General features: G+C 34.7%; 1 protein-coding gene and 1 non-coding gene across 2 annotated transcripts; both read right to left on the minus strand.

Annotated features, from left to right (window-relative positions):
- Positions 1-527: 527 nt before the first annotated feature.
- Ostn (osteocrin) lies at positions 528-23,614 on the minus strand. The gene is made up of 4 exons (XM_042670205.1): positions 23,516-23,614; positions 21,889-22,103; positions 4,800-4,892; positions 528-586 (listed from the first exon to the last, which is right to left on the minus strand). Exons 1-3 carry the CDS (start codon positions 23,612-23,614, stop codon positions 4,808-4,810), a joined length of 399 nt encoding a protein of 132 aa, XP_042526139.1. The 3' UTR covers positions 528-586; positions 4,800-4,807.
- Positions 20,105-20,211, minus strand: LOC122100068. Its single transcript, XR_006146091.1, has one exon. It is a non-coding gene; the product is annotated as a U6 spliceosomal RNA (small nuclear RNA).
- Positions 23,615-23,842: the final 228 nt, after the last annotated feature.

Consider the following 23,842-nt stretch of genomic DNA (forward strand, 5'->3'; position numbering starts at 1 on the left):
TTTCAAGAAATGAGAAACATTTTCATAGTTCATCAGAAAGTTAGGGAAAGACAGAAAAGATAGATAATTACTTTTTAAATAATTCTTTAAAACTCTGAGTCCTGCAGGTAACATAATTATCAATCTAACACAAATTTCTGAAGAATGTTTTTGGTTATTTTTCAATGTTCCTTTCTCTTTGCTACAGTCTCTACTACAATTATAAGGAACATTTATTTATTTATTTTTTAACATACACTTGAAGATTCTCAACATGTAGATGATTTCCTATAGAAGGTAAGAAATGACATATAAAGTCATATAAAGACATATAAAGTAACATACATGTACATTTTTTCACTTGAATTCATCAGATCATTAAAAAGTGGGTTTCTATAAAGCATTATGGGTAGCTGAAAAGCATGATTTTTTTTATGAAGGTCAATTATTTAAGTTCAAGAGTTTTGGGTTTTCATCTGATGCATTTTCTTCATTATTATGTTTGGCAGATGGTCAGTTCCTTAAAAGTTTAATCATTAAGGAGTATTAAAAGACTTCATGAAGCATCTTCCATATTTCTGTGTAATTTCAGACAAGGAAGTTGCACCTGCAAAATCAAAGGTTGAAATGATTAAAGGTAATTAAGACCTCTAGAGTCAGGTGAAAAGCCCTCAATTTTAGTAGAAAAGACTTAAGCTTCAAATTACATGTTGGCACATTAGAGTTTTCATTTATATGACCTACTTTCCTTTTGAAGATAATAATGTAAAATGATAATTTCATATCAAGATAAATTAAAACAAGTATTTTTGTTTATTAACATACTTAAATACTTAATACTTAAAACAAGTATTAAGCTAAGTGTTTATGCTCAAATATAAACAAAAATTATGACACGTTTTTCTCCTTTCTTCACCTATCTATTGTAAAATGTTTTATTGGTTCAAGGCCATTTCCATGTCAAAAAGAAGAATGGTAAAGAAAAGTTGTATGTTACTTTCTGTTGATAATTGTTTTATAGTTTTCTCATGTTAAAAGGATCCGGCCACACACTGTTGTTTGCATGTGCTATTCCTGATGCATTTCCATCATATTAATTCCTATGAATGATAGTCTCAACATTTCCTTAAGGAAAAATATTAAATGGATAGAACAGGTAATATATGCCCGATATTACTAAATGAATAGTCTTCATATACATTGCCATAAGAACAATATCTTTAGAGGTCAGTTTTCAAATTTCATCAATAATATCCTGATTTCAATGGGAGAGACAGAGAAATTACTAATTGCTTTAAGGGAAGCTGTGACACTCTCCACAATCTATCTCTTTGAGTCTGAGTTCATGAGAGAAAAGGCCAATTAAAAATCTCAAAACATTTGTACAATATTAATGATTTGGAAAGGAGAGCATATAAATGCCATGTTATCATCCTTTCTAAGGAGAAGAGACTGACAATGAGTTTGGAAACTAGCTAGCACACAGCAGCTGTACCTAGGTTTGACCTCAAACCAAACCATACATCTATGGTGAGGTACTAGTTTCACTTTGAGTGAGAAGTCTCAAAATAAAATCCAGAAGGTGAAAACTTACAACTGAACATGATGAAATAAACAATATTTTGACATTCACAGAAGTAGAACAAAGATTTCCAGAAGTATATTTCTATTTGTCTCAGAAATGTATGATCAGGGATGTTAGTACACCACAAGGACAATTTAGCAATAGCACCTGACAGGTTATGATAGGTTATGAAGAGGATGTTGGTGTAGAAGCTTAAAGGCCCTGGCCACCTAGGATCTGCTTCAATTGGCTGAAAATTTATAAAATTTTGGGTAAATACATTTTCTCTCATAGCACTTGTTTTCTGAATTTTCATGTTCATTGAAACCAAACTATGAGAACAGCCCAGATAACCCTTGATGGATGGATGAAGATAATGTAGTATATATATATATATATATATATATATATATATATATATATATATATGTATGTATATATATGTATATGTATATACATATATATATTATAATTTTACTCATTCATTAGAAAGAATAGTATTGTATCGTGTGTAAGGAGAAGGAAAGAATTATATTAAGTTAATTGGAGTCAGACCCAGAGAAACAAAGGTTGCATGATTTCTCTCATTAGTGGAAGACAGAATGTGCTTAAAATTCAGTAAGCAAACATGCTTAGTGGTATGCAAGCAGTTCCAAATGAGTTAGCTAACTATGGAAAGCACAAACAGTACAATTATTTTAGACAGACAAAGTCAAAGCCCAACAAAATAAGCATCAAGAAATGGGTATTTACAGAGAGCGCAGCCAAGTGGGAAGAGACAATGAAGTGAGGATGAGGGGAAGGATGAGAATTCATGTTATATACTACAAAATGAGGAAATGTAAAGCAAAGGGTGGGTCGAAGGGGGATGAGATTTTTGAAGGGAGAGACAGAACAAGATGCATTCTATTCATTCACTGCTCTGTTAAATGATTTCTTCCTTGTACAACTACTTAGAGATAGTTTTAGAAAAGAAATTGGGATTGAATTAAATATGTTTTTGATAATTAAATTTCTAAATACTTAGAAATGAAAGGTATAAACATTATTAAATATCTCAAATTTTGTCTAGTAGGGCACATATTGCATTCATATTGTGTGTGTGTGTGTGTGTTTCCATACTGTTAGGCTTGAACTTATGGCCTGGGTACTATCCCTTAGATTTTGCTAAAAGGTAGTACTGTACCCTTTGAACCACACCCCACTTAATGCATCCATGTTTGATTCCAAGGGTACTGTGATAGTAGGAAAGAATACAGTACAAAAAATTTGAAAATTTGAATAGCAATCAAAAGAATATTGTTTTGTGGGGTTTGTTATTTATGTAAAAAGAAAAATTTCACAAGAAATAAAAAAAACTCAAAGAAGTCTTGGTGAAAATATGATAATAATGAGTAGAAGCATATTGGTTGAGATGCCGAATGCACAATAATTGACAAAAGAGAAAGAATGTTTATAATGTTAGGTTCTTTTCTTTTTTCTTTTTTTTATTGTGAAAATACCATACAGAGGGGTTACAATTACATGAGCAAAGTAATGAGTACATTTCTTATGAAGCATTGTTGCCTCCTCCTTTGTTTCCCCTTACCAGATTCTTTTCTAAACTTACTTTTCAACATTAGTACTGTCTTTAGGTTTGAATAGTGTAGACAGTAATTGTCAAGAGAATCAACCAAGTCTGTTAAGTGAGGAACACCATGCTTATCTTAGACTCCATACAAAATTATTCTGAATATTTTTTCATAGTTTAATAGATTTCCCTGGATTTTAGGATCTAAGAACAGAAATCATGAGTATTCATGTAAAAATGAATGTCCTTTGTAATTTATCAAGCTTGTTTTGTTTGAGTTCAGAAATGTTAAAGAAGGTTAAGCATGGTAAAAGTATACATATATATATATATAAAATTATATTTATAAACTTATTCATTTACTAATTTTTGTGCTAGTCCTGGGCTTGAACTCAGGACTAGGGCATTGTTGCTAAGCTTTTGTTGCTCAAGGCTAGCATTCTACCACTTGAGTTACATCTCTACTTCTGGCTTTTTTTGTGCTTCATTGGAGACGAGTCTCTTGGACTTTCCTGTCTATGCTGGCTTTGAACTGAGATTTTCAGATCTCAGTATCCTGAGTAGCTAGGATTACTGGCACCTGACTCAAACTTACTCCATTTATTGCGGAGTTATAGTGTTAAAATGTCAATAAACTGGAAGATGTGGCCCTGATTTCAACGGGTTATAGTCGTAATTAGCTAATTCCCACTTAAATGGCTATGCTTTAACAATCTCAAATAGTTACTTACACTTACTATATTTCTTGAAAGGAAAGAAAAATAGCTTAATCTGATTTTTTCAGATGATACTCTTCTAATGGTAGATTCTTCACAGAATTCAATTCTCCTGTATTTACTGTCATTTGAAAATGGTAGAATATCATTAATGAACAAATCCCTGTATTATGACAAAACATTGGCATTTCTTTATGGCTTTAATGCATTTGAGGAGAAAAAAAAACTTGAATTATTTAAATTATGAGAGGATCAGGCTAATATGATGCTTTTCGAGTCTCTGTATTAAGGTCTGGAGGTCATCATGAGAGAAGCAGAGAGGAGAGTTATCTTTTCTATAGCATGAGAATATTAAGGCAGTTCCGGTGTGTTGTAACTACTGGGAATGAAAGGTGTTGAGAGGAAATACCAAAGGGATTGGTCTACATTCATGTATATTTATGAAGAAAATTTATTGTCTTGTCATTTTAACCCTGACTTGCATATAATGGTCAATAATTACATAGTCTGTCCCAAATAACTAAATCTGAGTTTTTATTTTTGGAATGAAATGTTAATGTGAATTTGTTAAAGGATAAAATGCACTTTGCTTTCTAAAAGTTTCTTTTTTTTTCTTTTTTAATTTTTTTGTTTTGGGGCCTGAGTTCTGTGGGGTGCTGTCCCTCAGCTCTTCAGCTCAAGGTTAGCACTCTACCACTTGAGCCACAGTGCCATTTCCAGCTTTTTCTGCTCATGTGGTGCTGAGGAATTGAACCTCATGCATGTAAGGCAGGCACTCTACCACTGAGCAACCTTTCCAGCCCTAAAAGCTTCTTAGTATCAGTATACCAATTGAATAGAGAAATGTTTGAAAAGGTGAAATGTAAGATAATAAACCAAAAAAGAGATTTATAAGTAAATTTCTGTCAACTAGTCTATTGTGAAATGTAAAATCGAATAAGATATTGCTACTTATTTAAATTATACTCACAATTGGACTCAGCCTCTGGAATTTGAGAGCCGGTTTCTACCAATCCGATCCATGGGGATACCAAATCGCTTTTTTGGATGATCTACTACTTTCCTGAAACAAACCAAGAAGAACATTTTAAAGCTAAAGTCCAAGTTATTTGTCATTAGTTTTATTTTTTCTGCTTCAAGTAGTTTTTCAGGAGTTGAAATAGTTACCATTCTCTAGTTGCCATTCTTAGACTTTGGACATTTGTGGAGAAAACTAAAGCTTGAAGAAGTCAGCATTCAATGTTTTTTATTTGCATTTCTTTTATGGCTAGAGAAGTTGAGCATTTCTTCATGTGCCTATTGCCCATTCTTCTTTCCTCTTCAGAGAAGTCTCTAAGTCTTTAGCCCACATATTCATTGGGCGGTTGTTTCTTTGAGGATTTGTTGTTGGGGGATTTAATTTTTTGAGTTTTAAGTGTATTTTAGAGATGAGGCCCTTGTTCGTTGTATGGATAGTGAAGATCTTCTCCCAATCCGTGGGCTTTCTATTGATCTTGCTTGCTATGTCCTTTGCCAGGCAGAAGCTCTGCAGTTTCATGCAATCCCATTTGTCCCATTTGTTGTGTTTCTGGGTCTTTTTAAAGAAAATTTCAGCCTGTGCCAAGGAGCCCTAGAGTTTCTCCTATTCCTTCCTGTAATGTTTTCAGGGTGTCTGCTTTGACTTCGAGGTCTTTGATTCATTTGATCCATTTAGAGTTGATGCAGGTGCAGGGTGATATATGGGGATCTAGCATTAGTTTTCTACAGGTGGTTAACCAATTTTTCCAGCACCATTTACTGAAGAGGCTGACTTTCTTCCATTCTACCTCACTGTTAGAATGGCCATCATCAAGAAATCTAATAACAACAGATGCTGGAGGGGATGTGGCCAAAAGGGAATCCTACTGCATTGTTGGTGAGAATGTAAATTTGTTCAACCACTTTGGAAAGCAGTATTGAGATTCCTCAAAAAACTCCACATAGAGCTCCCCTATGACCCAGCATCTCACTTTTGGGCATTTAACCCAAATGATCACAAACAAGGCCATACTAAAGCTACCAGCACAATTATGTTTATGGCAGTATTATTCACCATAGCTAAGATATGTAACCAACCTAGATGCCACTTAGTAGATGAATGGAAAAGAAATGGAAAGAGTTGGAAAAAATTATGTTAAGTGAAGTAAACCAGTCTCAAAGAAACCTAGGTCCCATAGTTTCCCTTATCTGCAATAACGAGTATATGTCTAGGACAAGCAGAAAAGGTCAAAAGCTGTGTACATATGACCATATAACCTGATGCTAAACCAAATGAACCCCAAGATAGGGACACAAAAGGTTTTATCTTTGTTGCTATTCTTTTAAATGTACTTATAATGTATTATGTGATTTTTTTTTTTGTTTCTTTGTATGTTCTTCCCCCATGGTACAACCCCTGTTGTCACTGTATTTGATTCTGGTGCCCTGCATCTTGTATATACATTTTTCTAATATGGGGAGGGGAAGGGAAATAACGAAATGCTGAAATGAGGATACAGGATGACCCATTGTAACAATGAGATGTACAAGACAGTATGTTGAAAATGAACTTCACAACGTTGCATTGGGGGTGAGGGTGAGAGGAGTTGGAGAGGAAAGGGATGGTAGGTGAAAAATAAAGGAAGGTGTAACAATAAAAAAAGAGTTTTAACAAAAAAAAAAGAAGTCAGCATTCAAATTTAAATAGAACATAGGAAAACCCAGGTCTATGAGCCTAACTGCTTGATTAGGTAGAATTATTCAAAGGTTCTGAAGACCATAGAGAAAAATGGAAATATAAAGGGCTTTTATTTTCAGACTATACATGTACAATATATAAGCATTGCTTAATTTATAAAAAAAATTATTGATCTGAAGCACACCTACCTGCCACCTGCTGTGCTGAGTGTTGTGCATGCAGACATGATAAAAATAGCCATAGCACTTGCTATAGTGCTTACCCGAAATGTTTAGGAGTAAGTGATCTATATGCTTTTTATATAATGTAGCCTTCCTTTATTTGTTGGCTTACATTCACCCTTCATTTAAATAGGCTCTTTTAAAATTTATTTTCTTTAATTGTGTTTATATTGAAGTTTGAACTCAAGCCTTGAATGCTGTCCCTTAGTTTTTCTGCTCAAAGCTAGTGCTCTACCACTTGAACCATTACTCCACTTCTGGCTTTTTGGTGGCTAATTGGAGTTAAGAATCTCACAGACGTTACTGCTAGGGTTGATGTTGAATTACAATCCTTATAGTTCATGCTCGTGAATAGCTAGGATTACAGGTGTGAGCCACCAACATCTGGCTGGCTCTTGGTTTTGATCTCATAAGAATTTGAGTCCTAGTCAGAAATTGGATTAGTTAAATAAAAATCAAGGGAAAACCAAACCAAAACAAAACAAAAAAACAGTTAAAGCATACTTCTACCATAGCTTTACCAATACTGCTCTTCAAACATCTAGAAACATACCCCTTTAAGATGTGCCTGTTGTTTGCACTTTTTTGGTGACTTTCTTTTTTTGTTTTTAATTGGTATTATAAAGGTGGTATACAGAGGGGTTATGGTTACATAAGTAAGGTAGCGAGTACATTTCTTTTTGGACAATATCCCTCTTCCCTTGCTTTCTCCCAGTTTTTCTTTTCTCATCTCCACAAGTTGTATGATTCATTTTCAACACAGTGCTTAGTGAGTATCACTACTGCATTTGTTCACACTTTGTCCCACCATTTCTGTGCTCTCCCTTACCCTCCCCCAAACAGATACATTTACATACAGACAAGAAGTACAGAAAACAAAAAAAGTAACAAAAACCTCTTGTTTCTATTTCTTAGAGTTCCCTCCTTTGGTCTTACTGTGTAAATATCTAGAGTCTGGTATAATTTATCACATCCTAGTGCATTTTTAAAAACCATCCAGCATGTTTACTTGTAGATTTATAGGCACATTCTAGTTACAACAAATGAGGGAAACTATGCAACCTGTTTCTTTGGATCTGGCTTACTTCACAATATAATTTTTTCCAAGTCTTTCCATTTCCCTACTAATGGTATCATATCATTCTTTCTAATGGAAGTAGAATTCCATTGTGTTTATATACCACATTTTCTTGATCCATTCATCCATTGAGGGGCCCAAGTTGACTACATAGTTTTCAAATTGTTAATCAGATGGGAAACGTGCAATTTGTAAAAATAGCTTAAAATTAATGATTAAGAATCATTAACAAAACTAGGCATGTGACTCATGCTTTAAGTTCTTGATGTAAATAGAAATGATGGCTGTTGGGAAATTAAATCTTTATTTTAAATAATTCTGAATTGAAGCAGTTATTTTTCTGTGGTAGTCAGAAGAGTGGCTTCTCCTGATGTCCATGCCATAATTCTTTCAATCTGAACATATGTCCTTTCACACAGCAAAACTGATTCTGCAGACAGGATTAGATTTGAGATCCGTGAAGTAAGAAGATTAGTGTGGTATTATCCAAGTGGATCCAATCTAGTTACCAGAGTCTTTAAGAAGAGATGATAATATGATTTTTCTCCAAGTGATTTTTGCGTCCAAATATAATGGGGCTAATATATAATGTATAGTGGGGATTTTAACCCTCTAATTCATTTTCTGACTATTTTATCATTATAACTACAAAATGGGTAAGGCAAAAAAAGCCACTTGAGATGGAGGAGAAAGTTCAAGGGTTGTAGACTTAGTCTAATAGGAAGAGGAAGTGAAGCACCAACCTTTCCAGATGGTTGAAAGACTTAAAAGAGGAAGAAACAGCCGCTGAGAGATTGCGTATGTTATCATTTCAATAATGGTGCCATGAAAAATAATCATTTTACTTTTTAAAGAAACATATGATGCGCTTACAAACTAGATAGCTCAAAGCATAATATTTTATTGGTTCCTTACTACCAATTGATTTTTTTTTAAAATTAAGATTAAAAACTGTAAAAATAGTATTTTTCTTTTTTTGCTTTACAACAGTCAGATCTTTCAAACTCCAGCAAATGAAAGGCAGCAGTTGTGGTGTTGAAGGCGGAATAGCAACTTCCTACCATCTCTTCCTTTCTTTTTCTCTTCTTTTCCTTTTTCTCTCATTTCTTTTTTCCCTCTTTTTTCATGCTAGATATTGTCTAAAAAATTAGGAACCAGGAAATGTAGTACTCAAACTGTGATGACTGTCATTTTGATCTGCAATTCTGTTATTCTAACCTTCTCTATCCTTCTTTTCCCCCTTCTTCCCTTCTTCCTTCCCTTCCATTTCTCCCTTTCTCCTCTATCTCTCCCTCCTTCTCTCTTTCCTTCTTTCCTTTCTCCCTTCTTCCCTCTCTCCCATCCTGACTTCTTGCTTTCTTGCCTTCCTGCCTTGCTGGCTTTTTTTTTTTATTAAAAAAAAACCAAAACTCCCAAAACTACTATTTTCATCTTTTAGAGTGTTATTCATTTAGCATATTTATTTGTTACATAATATTTGAATGTATTTGTGCATATTTGTACTTATTTTGGTTATACAGTGATGAATAAGACAAATATTACCTCTTAAAGTTTACATTTTACAAAGAATAGAGTGAATGAGGTAATATACTTGAAGACATTTTATACATTTTAACTGATAGCAGCCCAGTCCAATTGTATTCAGATAATTAAGTTTTCTACAACCTGAGAACTTTATAATATCTAAAAAGTTCAATGAAATGTCCAGGTATATGGTTTTCTTTCTTTTTCTACATATACACTTACATTTCCTTACAGTAGAGGATGGCAAAGTGGGTAGAAAATTTGGCTGGGTGTGGCTTCAGTCTAATAATGAATCCATAATTACTTTGATTCATATTATCAGATTTGGGATTATTTACAAATTTGTAGTATCTATATAGTGAACTTGAAAAGCACATATTCTCACACATATAAATCCACTCATCATTTAATTTTTTTGCACTAATATGGAAGTAAAACAATTATTTCCATTAAAAAAAAATCATGGTAGCTCTTAGTAAGTTAAAACTTTTTGTATCATATTAATAAATTCAGAAACAAAATAACTAGCTTGTAGTTGTTCAACATTTTTGCTGATAGGAAATGTATAAATACACATGTAATATTATGTAAGACATACATGAATGAGAATATACAGTGTGGAAATAGAGGTTAAAGAAATATTTCTAAGATCAAAAGTGAAGCATTCTGTACATTCTGACTATTTAGTCCCTCTTGTGACAAAATGATGGTATGACATGGTTAAAATATAAGCATTAAAGAAACCCACCTTTTTTCATTAAAAAATATTCTTCATGTAGTTTAAAGATATAGCCTATTAAACTGAGATGAACAGAATTGTTAGATTGATTGCTTAAAATATAGTGTGGACTTCCTATGTTAAATAGGATTTTGTTTACTGTTTATGTTCTTGGGTAATTCCATTATTCTAACAAGTCTGTTAGAAAAAAATTGTATTTCAACATTTTGAAAATCATTTCACATATACAAAAGAGTATGAATTTACCTGGGTTCAAATTGGAGAAAGTAAAAGGGAACATTCTTGTTTATAGCACCAGCATAAGAGATAGAAAATTGGCATGCCTTTAGAAATCCTCCTGTCCTCTTTCCCTAGTGCCTTGCTCTGGTGGCTCTGCCTCAGAAACTGAGACTTAGTCTACTCATTTCTTCACTTTCCTCATTTTATAATCTATGTGATGATTCTTGAAAAACATTTTATTTGGTTTAGGCAGCATTAAAGTTGTACTTAAAGTGTATCATGTACTGAAATCTTAATGCACAGCAAGATAGTTGTACTAATAATACTATACCAATAATAATATAGTAATATTACTATGTTAATCATAATACTATAGTACTAGTACTATTACAATAATTATAATACTACTTATATAATATATGATTGTACTATTATATATTATTATATAGCAATATATAATTATAATTATAATAGCAATAGTACTATAGCATTACTACTATATCAATCATAACACTATAGTAATAGTAAGATTACTATAGTATGATTACTATAGTAATAGTGAGATTACTATAGTAATATTAGTATATGAATTAATATGACTATAATAGTAATGTTACTATTATAGTGACACAGTTTAATATTTTTAGCTATATAAACCATGCCTATATGATGTATTTTGGATATTTAAATTTGCTGAGGCTAGATTTCAAGTGATCTTATCATGAAAAAGACAAATAATTGTGCAAAATGATAGGTATGTTAATTTATTTGATTGTGGCAATCATTTCAAAATGTGTACACATCAAATGCTGTTATATGTTCTACATATAAAGTTTTTAGTCAATTATTCTTCAACAAAGATGCAAAAGTAAGAAGATTCATGCATGTATTCCCTTCATTTCAGCAAATATTGTGTAGTCTGAAATTTCTTGATATTGACATGTATGCAATAGATGAAAATTTAAGGCATTTTCTTTTTATTGTTGTTATATACTGTAGCAATAAAATTTTTCTTAAACATGGCTTTGTATTCACTAAAGGTTTACTATTACATAGCCAAGTTATTTTCTAAATTTGTGCTAATTTACTATTCGTAACTGCACGAGATCAATGTATAATGATTCCTTTGATTTCAAATCTATACCAATACTTGCTGTGTTTTTTAATTTTGACCATATGATGCCTTAGTAAGCATCTTATTTAAGTTTTTATTGATATTCTCTGAATTCTAGTGGCATTGTTTACCTTTACATTAGTTTGGATCTTTTGTTTTGGAAGTGCTTGTTTCAATTTACTGTTTTTCTATGAGCATGTATTTCTTTTGAATATTGAGTTGTGGAAGAACTTAGAACACTCTGAATGTTAGATTTTTATCAACTATGTAACTGCAATTAATTTTTCTTACTGTGTAATAAATCTTTAATGTTTTAACACATCAATAATTTTGCTTCTTATTTCAGAATCTTCTCCATCCTAATAATAGATTCAACTTCTCAAATTTCATGGAAATGTTATTGCAGTTTTGGCTAGAATTGTCTTGATTCTTAGGGACAAAATAAGTATGTGGAAACTCAAATCTTTATGATATTGAGCCTTACTATCAAAATCACTATCATTTATAAAATCTTTAATATACACTGTTTTCTCCACAGAGATGATCTTAGCTTGCTTATCAAACACAAGGCCATAAGTCAAACCTAAATATGCCCACCCAAAGAAAAACAAGAAAGAAAATAAAAGCAAGAAAGCCAAAGAGAGAGAGAGAGAGAGAGAGAGAGAGAGAGAGAGAGCGCAAAGGACCTAGTTAGATTTGTGGTAAGTTTAAGAAAATGTGTTGGTGTTTTTAATAGGTATCCTTTACTTGACTACAGAAAGCCCTGTAATTGATATTAATGATAATAAGCTTGCTTTTGTTATTAATTTACTGAATACTTTTTCTCTACCTATTGAGATATGTAGCTTATTTCTTTGGTTTGTTAATTCCATTAATTTTCTAAAGTACACCAACATTAGGTATTATTTTTATGGCAAACCCATGAATATACATTGCCTTTATAATATATTAATGGATTTTCTTTTGCTACCTCTTGTAGCAATTTTATACTTATGATTATTAATGTTGTCAAAGTGTAACTTTCTTTTCTTGGTGTGTGTGTGTGTGTGTGTGTGTGTGTTTGTGTGTATGTGTGTGTTGTCCAAAAGGAGAAGCAGAGTGCTGCTAATACAGAATGTTCCTTTCACTGGTTCAGTAATTTAGTTCAGGAAATCAGGGAACTAGATAATAGTATAAAGTGTATATGAGGACATTAGTACAGAATCAGATTCCAGTATGGCCATAATCCTGCCACCATTAAGTCTCCTGGACAGAGCTGACAGTGTAACCAAGAATGCTGTGGAAATGACCGCAAGCAAAGAAATAAAAGCTGTAAGAACTTCTACCTAGCTTTGTTGGATCATTAGCTGGTGGATGAAGAGAGAGGAGCCAGCAGCCATTCCCTAAGTACAGTCTAACAACCCTATGAAGCAATTTACATGGCAAAGAGAGGAGCTCCTGCCAATAACCGGTGAGGAGCCCAGATTTGGAAGTGGATACTCCATCCCTAGCAGAGTATTCCAATGACAACAGCCCTGATAAACAAATTCATCGTAACCCTAGAGTAACGCTATGATAATAAAGAATGCATACAGTTGTCTTAAATTACTCAAATTTGTCAATAGTGTATGTGTAAGCCAATTAAAATGAAAAAAAATCTCAGCAAGACCTTGCAAAAGATAAGAAGGAAATAAACTCCACAGAATGGTAATTAAATTTAAAGTAGACTATTAGGTAGGGGTGTGTGTGTGTGTGTGTGTGTGTGTGTGTGTGTGTGTGTGTGTGTGTGTGTGTGTGTGTGTGTGTGTGAATTATAATCCCTAGGAATGGGCCATATAAACAGTCGTTCAGAAAGAAATCACCAGCACTGGAATAAAATAATGAGATCTAAGTAACTATTAAGGAACATGGGGCCAGGTTCACTGAAGATGCTACAGAGTTCTAGTATAGTACAGAAGGGACATACATTCACTTGGCTCATGAACCTACTTGAAGGTCTTTGGGAAAGTTTTAAAACTACTATTCAATAGGTGGATCTAGACAAAAATACCTTACAGACTTTTCCTTTTGGAAGATGGGTAATATGCATGATAATCCTATGTATGGAATCCTATGTAATTTCTCTTTTAGGAGAATGTTTTAAATTTATTTTCATCAATAGGTTGGGCAGGGGGAAAAGGTAAAAGAACTGTCTCATCAGCTGTTGCTGAACTGAGGTGAGGAGAGGCTGGCAATAGCAAGTAGTTTTTACTGGCAAGAATGGCCTGAGATCATTATGCCTAAGGGCCTTTCCCATTGCCTCGCCAGGCTTGTTAACTAAGAGGAAGGAGGCATGCAAAAAGGGCACCCAACTCTGAATCCTTTCCTGCCGCTCACATCTGAAACAGAGCCCAGTTTGAACTACCACCTTGGGGCATTGCACATAAGGTCAGTGAAGAATGAATAAAAACCATGAGATGTGCAGGCTGGCCTGGCTGCCACACTGCTTCACAGAGAATTGAAAGGAAAAAAAAATGTTAAGGTTTTTGTCTTAGTCTTTGGGATTGTCATCATGAAAGACAAGTATATCTGACAAATTGAACTTGATACCACTATTCTCAAATGTGTCCTGATAAGCATCTTCATAATACAGAATTTTAAATTCTTTATGGGAATAGGTTTAAAGGGGAAGTTATTAGACTTGTAGTTAAATGATTTGATGTATACTTTGTGGGTAGAAGACTCAGGGAATGCCTTTTATCTCTCTGAGGATACACCGATAACGAGACTCATAGCTGGGAACTATGGCTCATACCTGTAAAGCTTGCTACTCAGGAGGATGAGATCTGAGGATCATGGTTCAAAGCCAGTCTGGCAGGAAAATTTATGAGACTCTTATCTCCAATTAATCACCAAAAGATCTGGAAGTGGAGCTGTGGCTCAAGTGGTACTGTGTCAGCCTTGAGCAAATAAGCTCAGGGACAGTGCATAGGCCCTAAACTCAAGCCCAAGGATCAACCAAAACCAAACTAACAACAACAGAACAGGGACTCATAATGCCTGTGAGACTAAGGAGCTGTGAAATTGAAAAAAAGAATGAATCAATGTTAAAATAGGATTTTCCTTTTTAAGTTTTGGTGGTGTCTAAAAAAGATCAGAGGAATTAAAAAATAAGTCACTAGTTGCCTCCTTATGTGTGATGCTAGGTCTATGTGGTATTTGAAAAGGAGTTTGCTACATGTTGCTTTTTTTCCCAACCCTAACTCAATAAGGTTGATGTTGCCCAGGTCACGATAAAGGAATTTCTTAGGATCTTAGGAGTAGGTTATTATTTAAGACAAATAACATTTTTCTTCTGCCTTTTAACTGGGAGTTGGGGGGTGTGGGAGAGTGGATGGCTTCAAACAGACTCCTGGGGACACCTGACAGACCTGAGAAAATAAATACTGTCTACAAAATCTGATAGGCATTGAGCTGCGGAAATGTAAAGAGATGACCACATAAGGAATGGTTTTATTCTGAGCAACCAAAGCTAAAGATATGGGGCATGTGAATAGCCTGGGCCTATCTTAATCCTAATAGGGACCTTGTCACAAGGGCCAGTGTGGTGGATGGAGTGAACTCAGTGGGACTCTGATATTGGGGCAAAATATAGAAAGAAGCCAAGAAGACGGCATGAAGATGTAGGGCACCACAGCCCTGTCAGAGAGGCAGCTGCTGGGGGCCAGGGTGCTGATTACACTGCTCCCAATGGAAAGGAAGTGATGAACACAAAACATGTCATGATAAAAAGTCAGCTTTGGAGATTTACCAAGGGGCCAGTTCCTACCTAAAACCACATCACGATAGGAAAATAGTAACATGTAAGGTAAAATTTTACAGTCCGAACATTGCAGCTGAGTAAAAGGTTACCACCAGTGCCAGTTCTGGAGGAGACAAAAGGCAGACCCCCTGCTGACAATAAACTGGCCACAGCTCCCTGCCCACTGAAGTTTCCTGATTTTAAATGAGCTTGAGCTGAGGAACCAAAAGCTTGAATAATAGTCGTGGTTTAGGCTATAAGAATGACCAATTACTGAAGTATGGTTTATTTTTGAGAAATAGTGAGAAAATAGATTCTTACAATTTTCATGTCTCCAATCATCCTTCAGTGATTTGCTTTTCACTTCATTCAAAAACTAGGAAAGAACTCCTCTCCAGCTGGATTTGATAGCTTGTGGATGGGTATAGAATTGTTCCTCTAGATTAGTTCTTATGGCTTTTTTCTATTTCAGTTAAGTGGTTGAACTAGCAACAAGTTGGAGCTAAGTGCAGGTCTGTACAATGTATATAAACCTGTTGGCTGTCTTCCATTCGCTATACAAATTTATCTGTTTACCTTTTCTCATCCTACTTTTGACCCCAAGAGGATGGTATTTTTGGATCATATAAAAAAATTCCTGTCTCCTGGCTTGGGTTAAACAATAGGCAGCCTTGGCAAGAGACTGGTAGCACTGGGTATAGATGGCTCATGCATACACTAATGGTCACTCAGGAAATTGAGAACCAAAATATCATGGTTTGAAGTCAATGCAGGTGAAAACATTTCCTAGATTTCACCTCTGAATTAATTAGCAAAGAGCAGAGATGGAGATGTGGTTCAAGTGATAGAACAACAGCCCATCAAGCATGAGGCCCTGAGTTCATACTACTCTAACACCCCCAAATCACAAGAGAGAGATACTCTTAGAGTACTTTTTTCCTTCCCTCCCCAGCTTCCTGAGATACCATTTCCAGTCAGTCATACTCTCTATGAAGCCTCAACTACTTCTCAAGGCATGTCACTCTTGAGAACTTTCTGGTTTCCAGAAACTTTTATACTGATCATTGCTTCAGGGGCCTTCCTTCAGAGTTGTGGCATCCACTTCTTGGATTCAACCCTTCTCAAAGTTCCTCTTTCGGAAATGCCTATCTGTTTTCTTGGAAAGGAACTCTGACCAATAGATTAATACTCTCTTTTCTTTGCAGACTTCACAATATTAATAGGAGAACTGAAGCAACAAATTTTGGAATTCTTTCACAGTAATTAAATTCATGTTTAGAATATTATTACTGTTGTTTGTTATTTGCAGCATCAGTATTATGTAAATAAAGATGTTTTAGAAAAGTACTAAGCCAATCCTCATTAAAAGGTCATTCAGATATGAGATACAATTTTGCTATGAATATAATCATACTTGCTTCTACTCATCTGCATAAATAGGTTGAAGGTTCTTTAACTTCAGATACTAAACAAGTGAACCAAATGAGAAAAATATTTTAGACTTTAAAGTGTTGTCAACTTTCACCTTGAAAATTGAAGTAATTTCCACAGGTATCTGACAATAAACCTTGTGCCATATTTATATGAAAATGCAACCTGCTGTGTTATTTAACAGTTGGTCATTTTTTACATCCTTTGAATATGGTCTAGGGTAGACAGTGCCCTGTTAAGCTTTCTGTGTTTCTAGTCATTCATACTTGTTTTCATCTCTTCGTGGATCTTTCCAAAAGTAGATTCAAGTTGTTGTTCCTTCCTTAATATCTCACAGTAACTGAGTATAAAGTAATACACTTTTATGCTGGAAATTCATGATGTTTTCATCTGGCATAAATCAAGCGTCTATAAATGTGGTTGGGGAAAGGTTACACCTTTAGTTTCATTAACTGGCATGAAGCTCACTTCAATTATGAATGGAGGAGAGAACTCGTGACAGGATTAGCTAGACCTGGATCTTTATCATAACTAGAAATCAGAAATACTTTCAGGCTACATTTCAGTTTGCTGTAGATAATTTGTATTGTTTTTCCTTTTCTTAAAGTTATTGTTCAGTAACCATTATTGTTTCCATCCATCTCTACATCTTTATATATTAATAAAGAAGCACATGTTAGTACATAACAAATTAATTTTTTCACGTATTTTGATAACTCTGTGACCTGTTGGTGATCTGTGAACTCTTAAAAATAATATTCTGAAGCCAAGTACTGTTTGCTATAAACCTAGCTACAGGAAGCTGAAATCTGGAGGATCAAGGTTTTAAACCTGAGAAGAAAAGTCCTCAAGATCCCATCTCAAAAAAAAAAATAGTGTAATCTATCTCCAAAATAATCAGCACAATAATTGGTATGCAGATATGGTGCAGGTATGGTGCAAGAACTGAGTTCAATCTTTAGAACAGGCCTCCTATGGGAAAAAATGATTTTTTTTCTGAGAAAAAATGATATAGGGCTCATCAAATGCCACTATGACTCCTGGCACAGAGAAAGGTTATTGACAGACAAGTGAGTCAGGAAAATAGATATTGGATTGTTACCTTTCTCTATGAGTAAGAGGGCAGTCTGAAAAGGAGGAGATTTGATGAGAAACACATGAAAATTTTTTTTCTTTCAGGCTTTTACAGTTTTAGTATGTCCAAATTATTATGCTTCTAAATGTCTTTTCTTGACTAAGTAGATTTCTAAATTGTAGTGGAAGAAATGGGCATTAATTTTTGTTCCTTACTTTAGCAAACCTCTGGTATAATTCCACCATCAATAACAGATAGGCTTTAGGCTGAACTAAACACCAAAACACACACATACAGATAGATAATATTAAGGCAATATCTGCCTGTTCTCATTTTGATGGTTCTTATTTCCAATTACTGGCCATAAAACAATACAATAATTTCTAAGTTTTATATGCTCATTTCACTGTGCTTGAGTGTTTGATTAGTTATGTTTTTAAAAATGTTGCTGTCTTCCTTAAAGCTACCCCTTCACTTAGCTTTGGGTAATGCTTAAGATGGCATTTCTCAAGGCATTTGATATCTGATATCTGATACTGCTCATAGAATGGTATTTACTAAATTGTTGAATATGTGTGCTAGTTTTAAAGATTCTGTGTATGGATATCTGTTGTGTACCAGTGGTTCATATTTGTAATCAATGCTACTTAGGAGGCTGAGACCTAAGGATCCTGGTTTGTACCCAATCTGTGTAGGAAAGTCTGTGAGACTTTGATCCCAATTTACCACCTACAAGCTGGAATTGGAGCGCTGGCTCAAGTGGTAGAGCTCCATCCTTGACTGATAAAGCTAAGAGACTGTGCCAGGCCCTGAGTTCAAACCTCAATACTGGTATACACACGAAATTACCAATTTTTCTTTATTTCTTAACAACAAAGTTTAATAATATACAGATCGATCAATTGATAGATAGGTAGATATAGATATACAGAGAACCATATAAAATCTCCTAAGGTAATCTTCCTCTGTATAACACTTCCTAAATAAATTATTAGGGTAAAATTTCAATGTAGATTATATACATATAAACATAATTTTGCAATTGATATTTGGTATCTATGTTGTCTCTTCTAATATAAATCATGTATGAATATTTATATAGAGAATTTGAATATTGATTCAGAAGTGATTTGACCATGATATAAGAACTATGAGAAAAGATATGAAATTTATTTTAAAAAGTAAAATTTTTTTCTTCTGAAAATCTATTTGTTGCTTGGATAATAACCTTCTTTATAGATTGCTTTATAATCATGCATTTCTTCTTATTTCTTATTTCAATCTATTTTAACATTTCTATTTCTTATTAGTATTTTATTTTTTGAGAGATATGCTATATATTTCTTTTGTTTCTCACAAGACTCCAACGTAGTATCTAGCATGTAAGTGGAACTAATCTGTAGTCATGTAATTAGAGTCTGAGGCTAGAATGTAAGATTACTTTCCAAGTACAGATTAGATAAATTATAATATATGGTGAATAGTCTTATTCCTAGTTTAGCTTTGACAATCTCTTAAAACAGAAGACTGGAAAGTTGATTTATGTGTCCCAATATTCAGTGAATGTAGCCAATTCATGGAACCACAAACCAGAATGACAAACCCCCAATCCCCAAGTAAATCAAGTCATCCTTGGCAAATGATATGCAGATGATCAAGTAAAAGTGAGGGGCAGGCCATGAGATTCTTTGCAAAACTTGTTAAGGCTTTTGACTTATGTATTGTAAGCAATGAATAATATTTCATAGCTTATGCTGCAGATGATCATGCTTCATGAAGAGGATGGTAAGAGTGGCAAAGGTAGAGAGGAGGAAAGAAAGAAAGAACAAATGTGAAAAAAATAATAATCTAGGATAGAATCAGGAAAGTCATAATACAAGAAGATCTTGTAGATGATATAAAAAATAGGATTTAGGGAAATTAGTGAAAACTAAGAAAATAAGTAAGTGAAAGGCATTTTAGTAAATTTTTAAGAGATTTCAATACTGTAATCAGGCAGGATTTTGTGTCACTACTAATATGAAATATACGACATGAGAAATAGATAGTGAGGGAGAGGAAAATGAATTAAGTTTGGGATGGCTGCTTTACGGTACTTTGGTTTTTCAGTAATTCTTAATCCTTCATTAAGGGAGAGATGTTTATTTTCATTCTGTAATAATGATTAGCAAATTACAAAGCATTTCTGATTGATTATCTCATTTGATATTTATATTTTGGTCCTGGTCATAGGGCTTGAACTCAGGACCTGAGCTATTTAGTTGAAGGCTAGCATTCTACCACACAAGATACAGCTCTAGTTCTGGCATTTGGGTGATTAATTGGACATAAGGGTCTCACAGACATTCCTGCCTTGACTGGCTTCAAACCTCAGACATGAACCACCAGATATTTTTATTATTTATTATTATTATTTTTTTAAAATATGGAATGCTTCATGAATTTGCATGTCATCCTTGTGCAGGGGCCATGCTAATCTTCTCTGTATCATTCCAATTTTAGTATATGTGCTGCTGAAGCGAGCACCCACCAGGTATCTTTATAGTCCAATAATTACAACCATGTTATAGAGAAGTGAGCTGAATATCAGTGAAGATAAGATAATTTGTACAAGTCTAGAAAAGAACAGCAATTTCTCTTAAGCACACATTATATTCTGAACATGTCATTCTTTTTTCTTTTCTATCAGAACACTTAAAATTATCTTTAAGTAGCTGTATAAAGGAGTTGCCAGCTGGGTGCTGGTGGCTCACGCCTATAATCCTAGCTACTCAGGAGGCTGAGATCTGAGGATCATGGTTCAAAGCCAGCCTGAGCAGAAAAGTCTGTGAGACTCTGATCTCCAATAAACCACTAGAAAACTGGAAGTGGCGCTGTGGCTCAAGAGGTAGAGCGCTCGCCTTGATCTGAAGAGCTGAGGGATAGTGCCCAAGCCCAGAGTTCAAGCCCCACGACCTAAAAAAAAAATGGAGTTGCCGTTTAATAATGCAGTTTATGAATAAATACATCTGGGTCAATGTCATTCCTTTCAACATCTCACCTATCCTTCTCTCATCAATCCTTCTTGCACTCTTCTTAACTTTGTAGGATATACATTGGATTCTTGACTGCATTCTTCCCCAAATCTCCTCTTCATTTGTCTACCCCATTTCTCTTGACCCCAACCCGACCCTTTCAAGTACCCAATTCCTGGTGTTTTATTTTGTTGATTGATTTTGCCTTTCTAAGGCACCATTTAAGATGTCTCTTGAATATACTATATTTCAGTTAATACATTTGTATACACTTGCTTGCCACCCAATGTATTGACTTGTGAAATTTTAAGCTGAATCTAGCTTCTACATATTAGGGAAAACATGGATCATTTATCTCTCTGAGTCTAGTTTACTTCACTTAACATAATTTTCTCCAGGTCTTTCTGTTTCTCTACAAATGATACAACATCATTCTATCTAATGGAAGAGTAATAATCGATTTGCATATACAGCACATTTTCTTGATCCATTCATCTATTGAGAGGCATCTGGACAGATTTCGTATCTTGGCTATGGTGAATAGTGCTGCAATGAACATGGCTGTGCTGGTGGCTTTACTGTATCTTAGTGTGTAATCTTTTGAATAAATATTCAGGAATGGAATTGCTTAATTATATGGTAGTTCTGTTTACTTTTTTGAGGAGCCTCTATACTGCTTTCCAGAGTGGTTGAACATGTTTAAATTCCTGTCAACATTTTTTTAGGGCTTTTTTTGGCTGCATCCCTGACAGCACCTGTTATCATTTGTTGTCTTGATGATGGTCATTCTAACTGGGGTGAGGTGGAATCTCAATGTTGTTTGGCTTTGCATTTCCTTTATGTTCAGAGGTGGTGCACATCCTTTACTACTTCTTACTATAGGAAAATGAATTGAGTTACATTTTGCCAAGCTCTGTATTAAGGATCAAACTTAAAATGCTTTACCACTTATGCCCACTGAACAGAATGCTCTTGGCCAGATTATCTCATTATTAATACTTCCCCTGATTCCATGTGCAAAAACATCTTTTAGTTACTGTTTTTAAGTCTATACGCAACAAGATCTTCCTTAGAAAACATTATGACTGAAAGAAAATGCAAATTATAGCAGCCGTGTCACTGAGACATTTTGCTCAACAGAGTACAGAATAAATGAATTAGAGAATACAAACTTTTCATCTCCACTTACCTCTGTTTCCCTTTGTGTTCGACAGAGCCAGCTGAGAGCCTGTCCAGAGGAGAGCCAAAGCCAGAGAAGCTTCTCTTCTTCTTTGTCTCAATCACATCATTCTCCAGGGATACTAGTTCATCAAGCAACAGGAGCTTTCCTGCCAGGTCGGTTGCTGGTTTCTCTTCCCTGAGTGTGGGTGGTGACTGTACATCTGTGAGTCCAGAATCAAAAGCCTATAGGACATAGAAAGATTCTTTTAGTTTAGACAAAGAAATGCCCAATACCCGTAATCATCTACCTTAGGCATTTTTAGATGTCATACATTGTTCAACATTTTATAATGTCTCATGCAGTTACATTTCAGAGAGAAAGCTAGATTTGGGGGGACTAAAAACAGCAGTAGAGTATAACTAAGAGAAAATCTAAACACCACCTGCAGATTGAGTTTGTTTCAAGACTTTATTCTCTGCTTATTCTTTCAGACTTAGCCCCTGTAACAGCTGCCTCCTTCCTTCAGCTATAAATCTTTCTTCATGCCACTCATTACCTCTTACCTTATGCTACACTGGTTACAATATATTTGGATTTCTTATGAGATTATAATAAATTGAGGACAATGGCTGTCTCATTAAGCTTTTATTTGCTCCATTCAATACCTAGCTGAGTGTCTTGCTGAAAGTACTCAATAACTTTCTGATGAATATTGCATAAGTTCTGAGACAATAACCCTAAACTTAGCCCTATTTTCCAGTCACCGCTCATATCCATTATTTATTGACACAGGCCCCTAAAAACCCACCATGTGTTAGCTCTGCATTAGATTTAAGGGAAGGAAAAATGAATAAATCCAGTCTCTGTGCCCAACAAACTTAACATCTCATCCATTTATGTGATTTATTAAAAATATTCATGAGTATCTAAAATGTGAAAGAGCTATCCCAATATCTTTATTGTCCCAACTAAGTTTTCTTCTTTGTTAGTAATATATATTGTCACTGTGATTTATTCAAGTCATAAATGTGTACATGTCCAGTTTGTAAAGTCTTCTTCTTTTCCTAGGCCCAATAATGGAATTTCTAACCATGGCTCCTCTTAACAATCCTGATCATTCTGTAGTCCAGGAAATACTGCTTCTTTTCTAAGATCCTGAGATTATTCCCACAGGAAAGCTAAGATGCTAGGCAGTTCTTTCTTTGTTAACCACATTCATCCATAAATCACATTGTTGCTCTCAACATAGAAATTGCAGAAGGAACAATGCTCCAATCACTAGAAATAACCCTAAAGAGCAGGAGACTAAACTTTATCTCCTAAAGCACCGTTCAAAACCTAATGTACGGGCTGGGAAGGTCGTTGGGTGGTGTGGTGCTTGCTTTGCAGTCATAAGGCCCAAGGTTCAATTCCTCAGTACCACATAAGCAGAAAAATAAAGCTGGAAATGGTGCTGTAGCTCAGGTGGTAGAGTGCTAGCCTTGAACTGAAGAGCTGAGGCCCAGAGTTCAGGCCCCACGACCGACAAAACAAACAAACAAACAAAACCTAATGGACTTTGTTTTACCAAGACATTTCCTACTTGTCTGACTCTGGTAGAAATGGCTTATGTTTATAAAAATATAAACGTGGTCAGATAAGCTGGTTTTATTACCTCTGTTGCTACTTCCATTGAGAGGCCTTTTGCTGAGCTCCACAGCACCACAGTCACAGCCAGGATTATATGTGCACTTGCCAATCTCCAGTCCAGCATCTAGGGTTCACATACATCAGGATTACCATAAACTAGTCTGGAATATAAAGATGCAAAACAAAAGCTCCAGCTGGGGTCCAGTGGCTATTACTGTAAACCTAACTAAACAGGAGTCCGAGATCCAGAGGACTGAGGCTGAAAAATCTGTGAGACTCCATCTCCAACATAATCAGCAAAAAACAGGCTGGAAGTGTGGCACAGGTGGTAGATCACCTGGTGTATCAAACA

The sequence above is a fragment of the Dipodomys spectabilis genome, unplaced genomic scaffold, assembly GCF_019054845.1.
Source record: "Dipodomys spectabilis isolate Male_0828 unplaced genomic scaffold, ASM1905484v1 ptg000017l, whole genome shotgun sequence".
In the NCBI taxonomy this organism is placed as follows: Eukaryota; Metazoa; Chordata; class Mammalia; order Rodentia; family Heteromyidae; genus Dipodomys; species Dipodomys spectabilis.

Excerpts from the sequence above, each read along its gene's own strand:
- Ostn (XM_042670205.1), bottom strand. The coding sequence starts at position 23,614 with ATGCTGGACTGGAGATTGGCAAGTGCACATATAATCCTGGCTGTGACT. Across the intron at positions 22,104-23,515 it reads CAATGGAAGTAGCAACAGAG|GCTTTTGATTCTGGACTCAC; the intron begins GTAATAAAACCA and ends TATGTCCTATAG. Across the intron at positions 4,893-21,888 it reads GAACACAAAGGGAAACAGAG|GAAAGTAGTAGATCATCCAA; the intron begins GTAAGTGGAGAT and ends GGTTTGTTTCAG.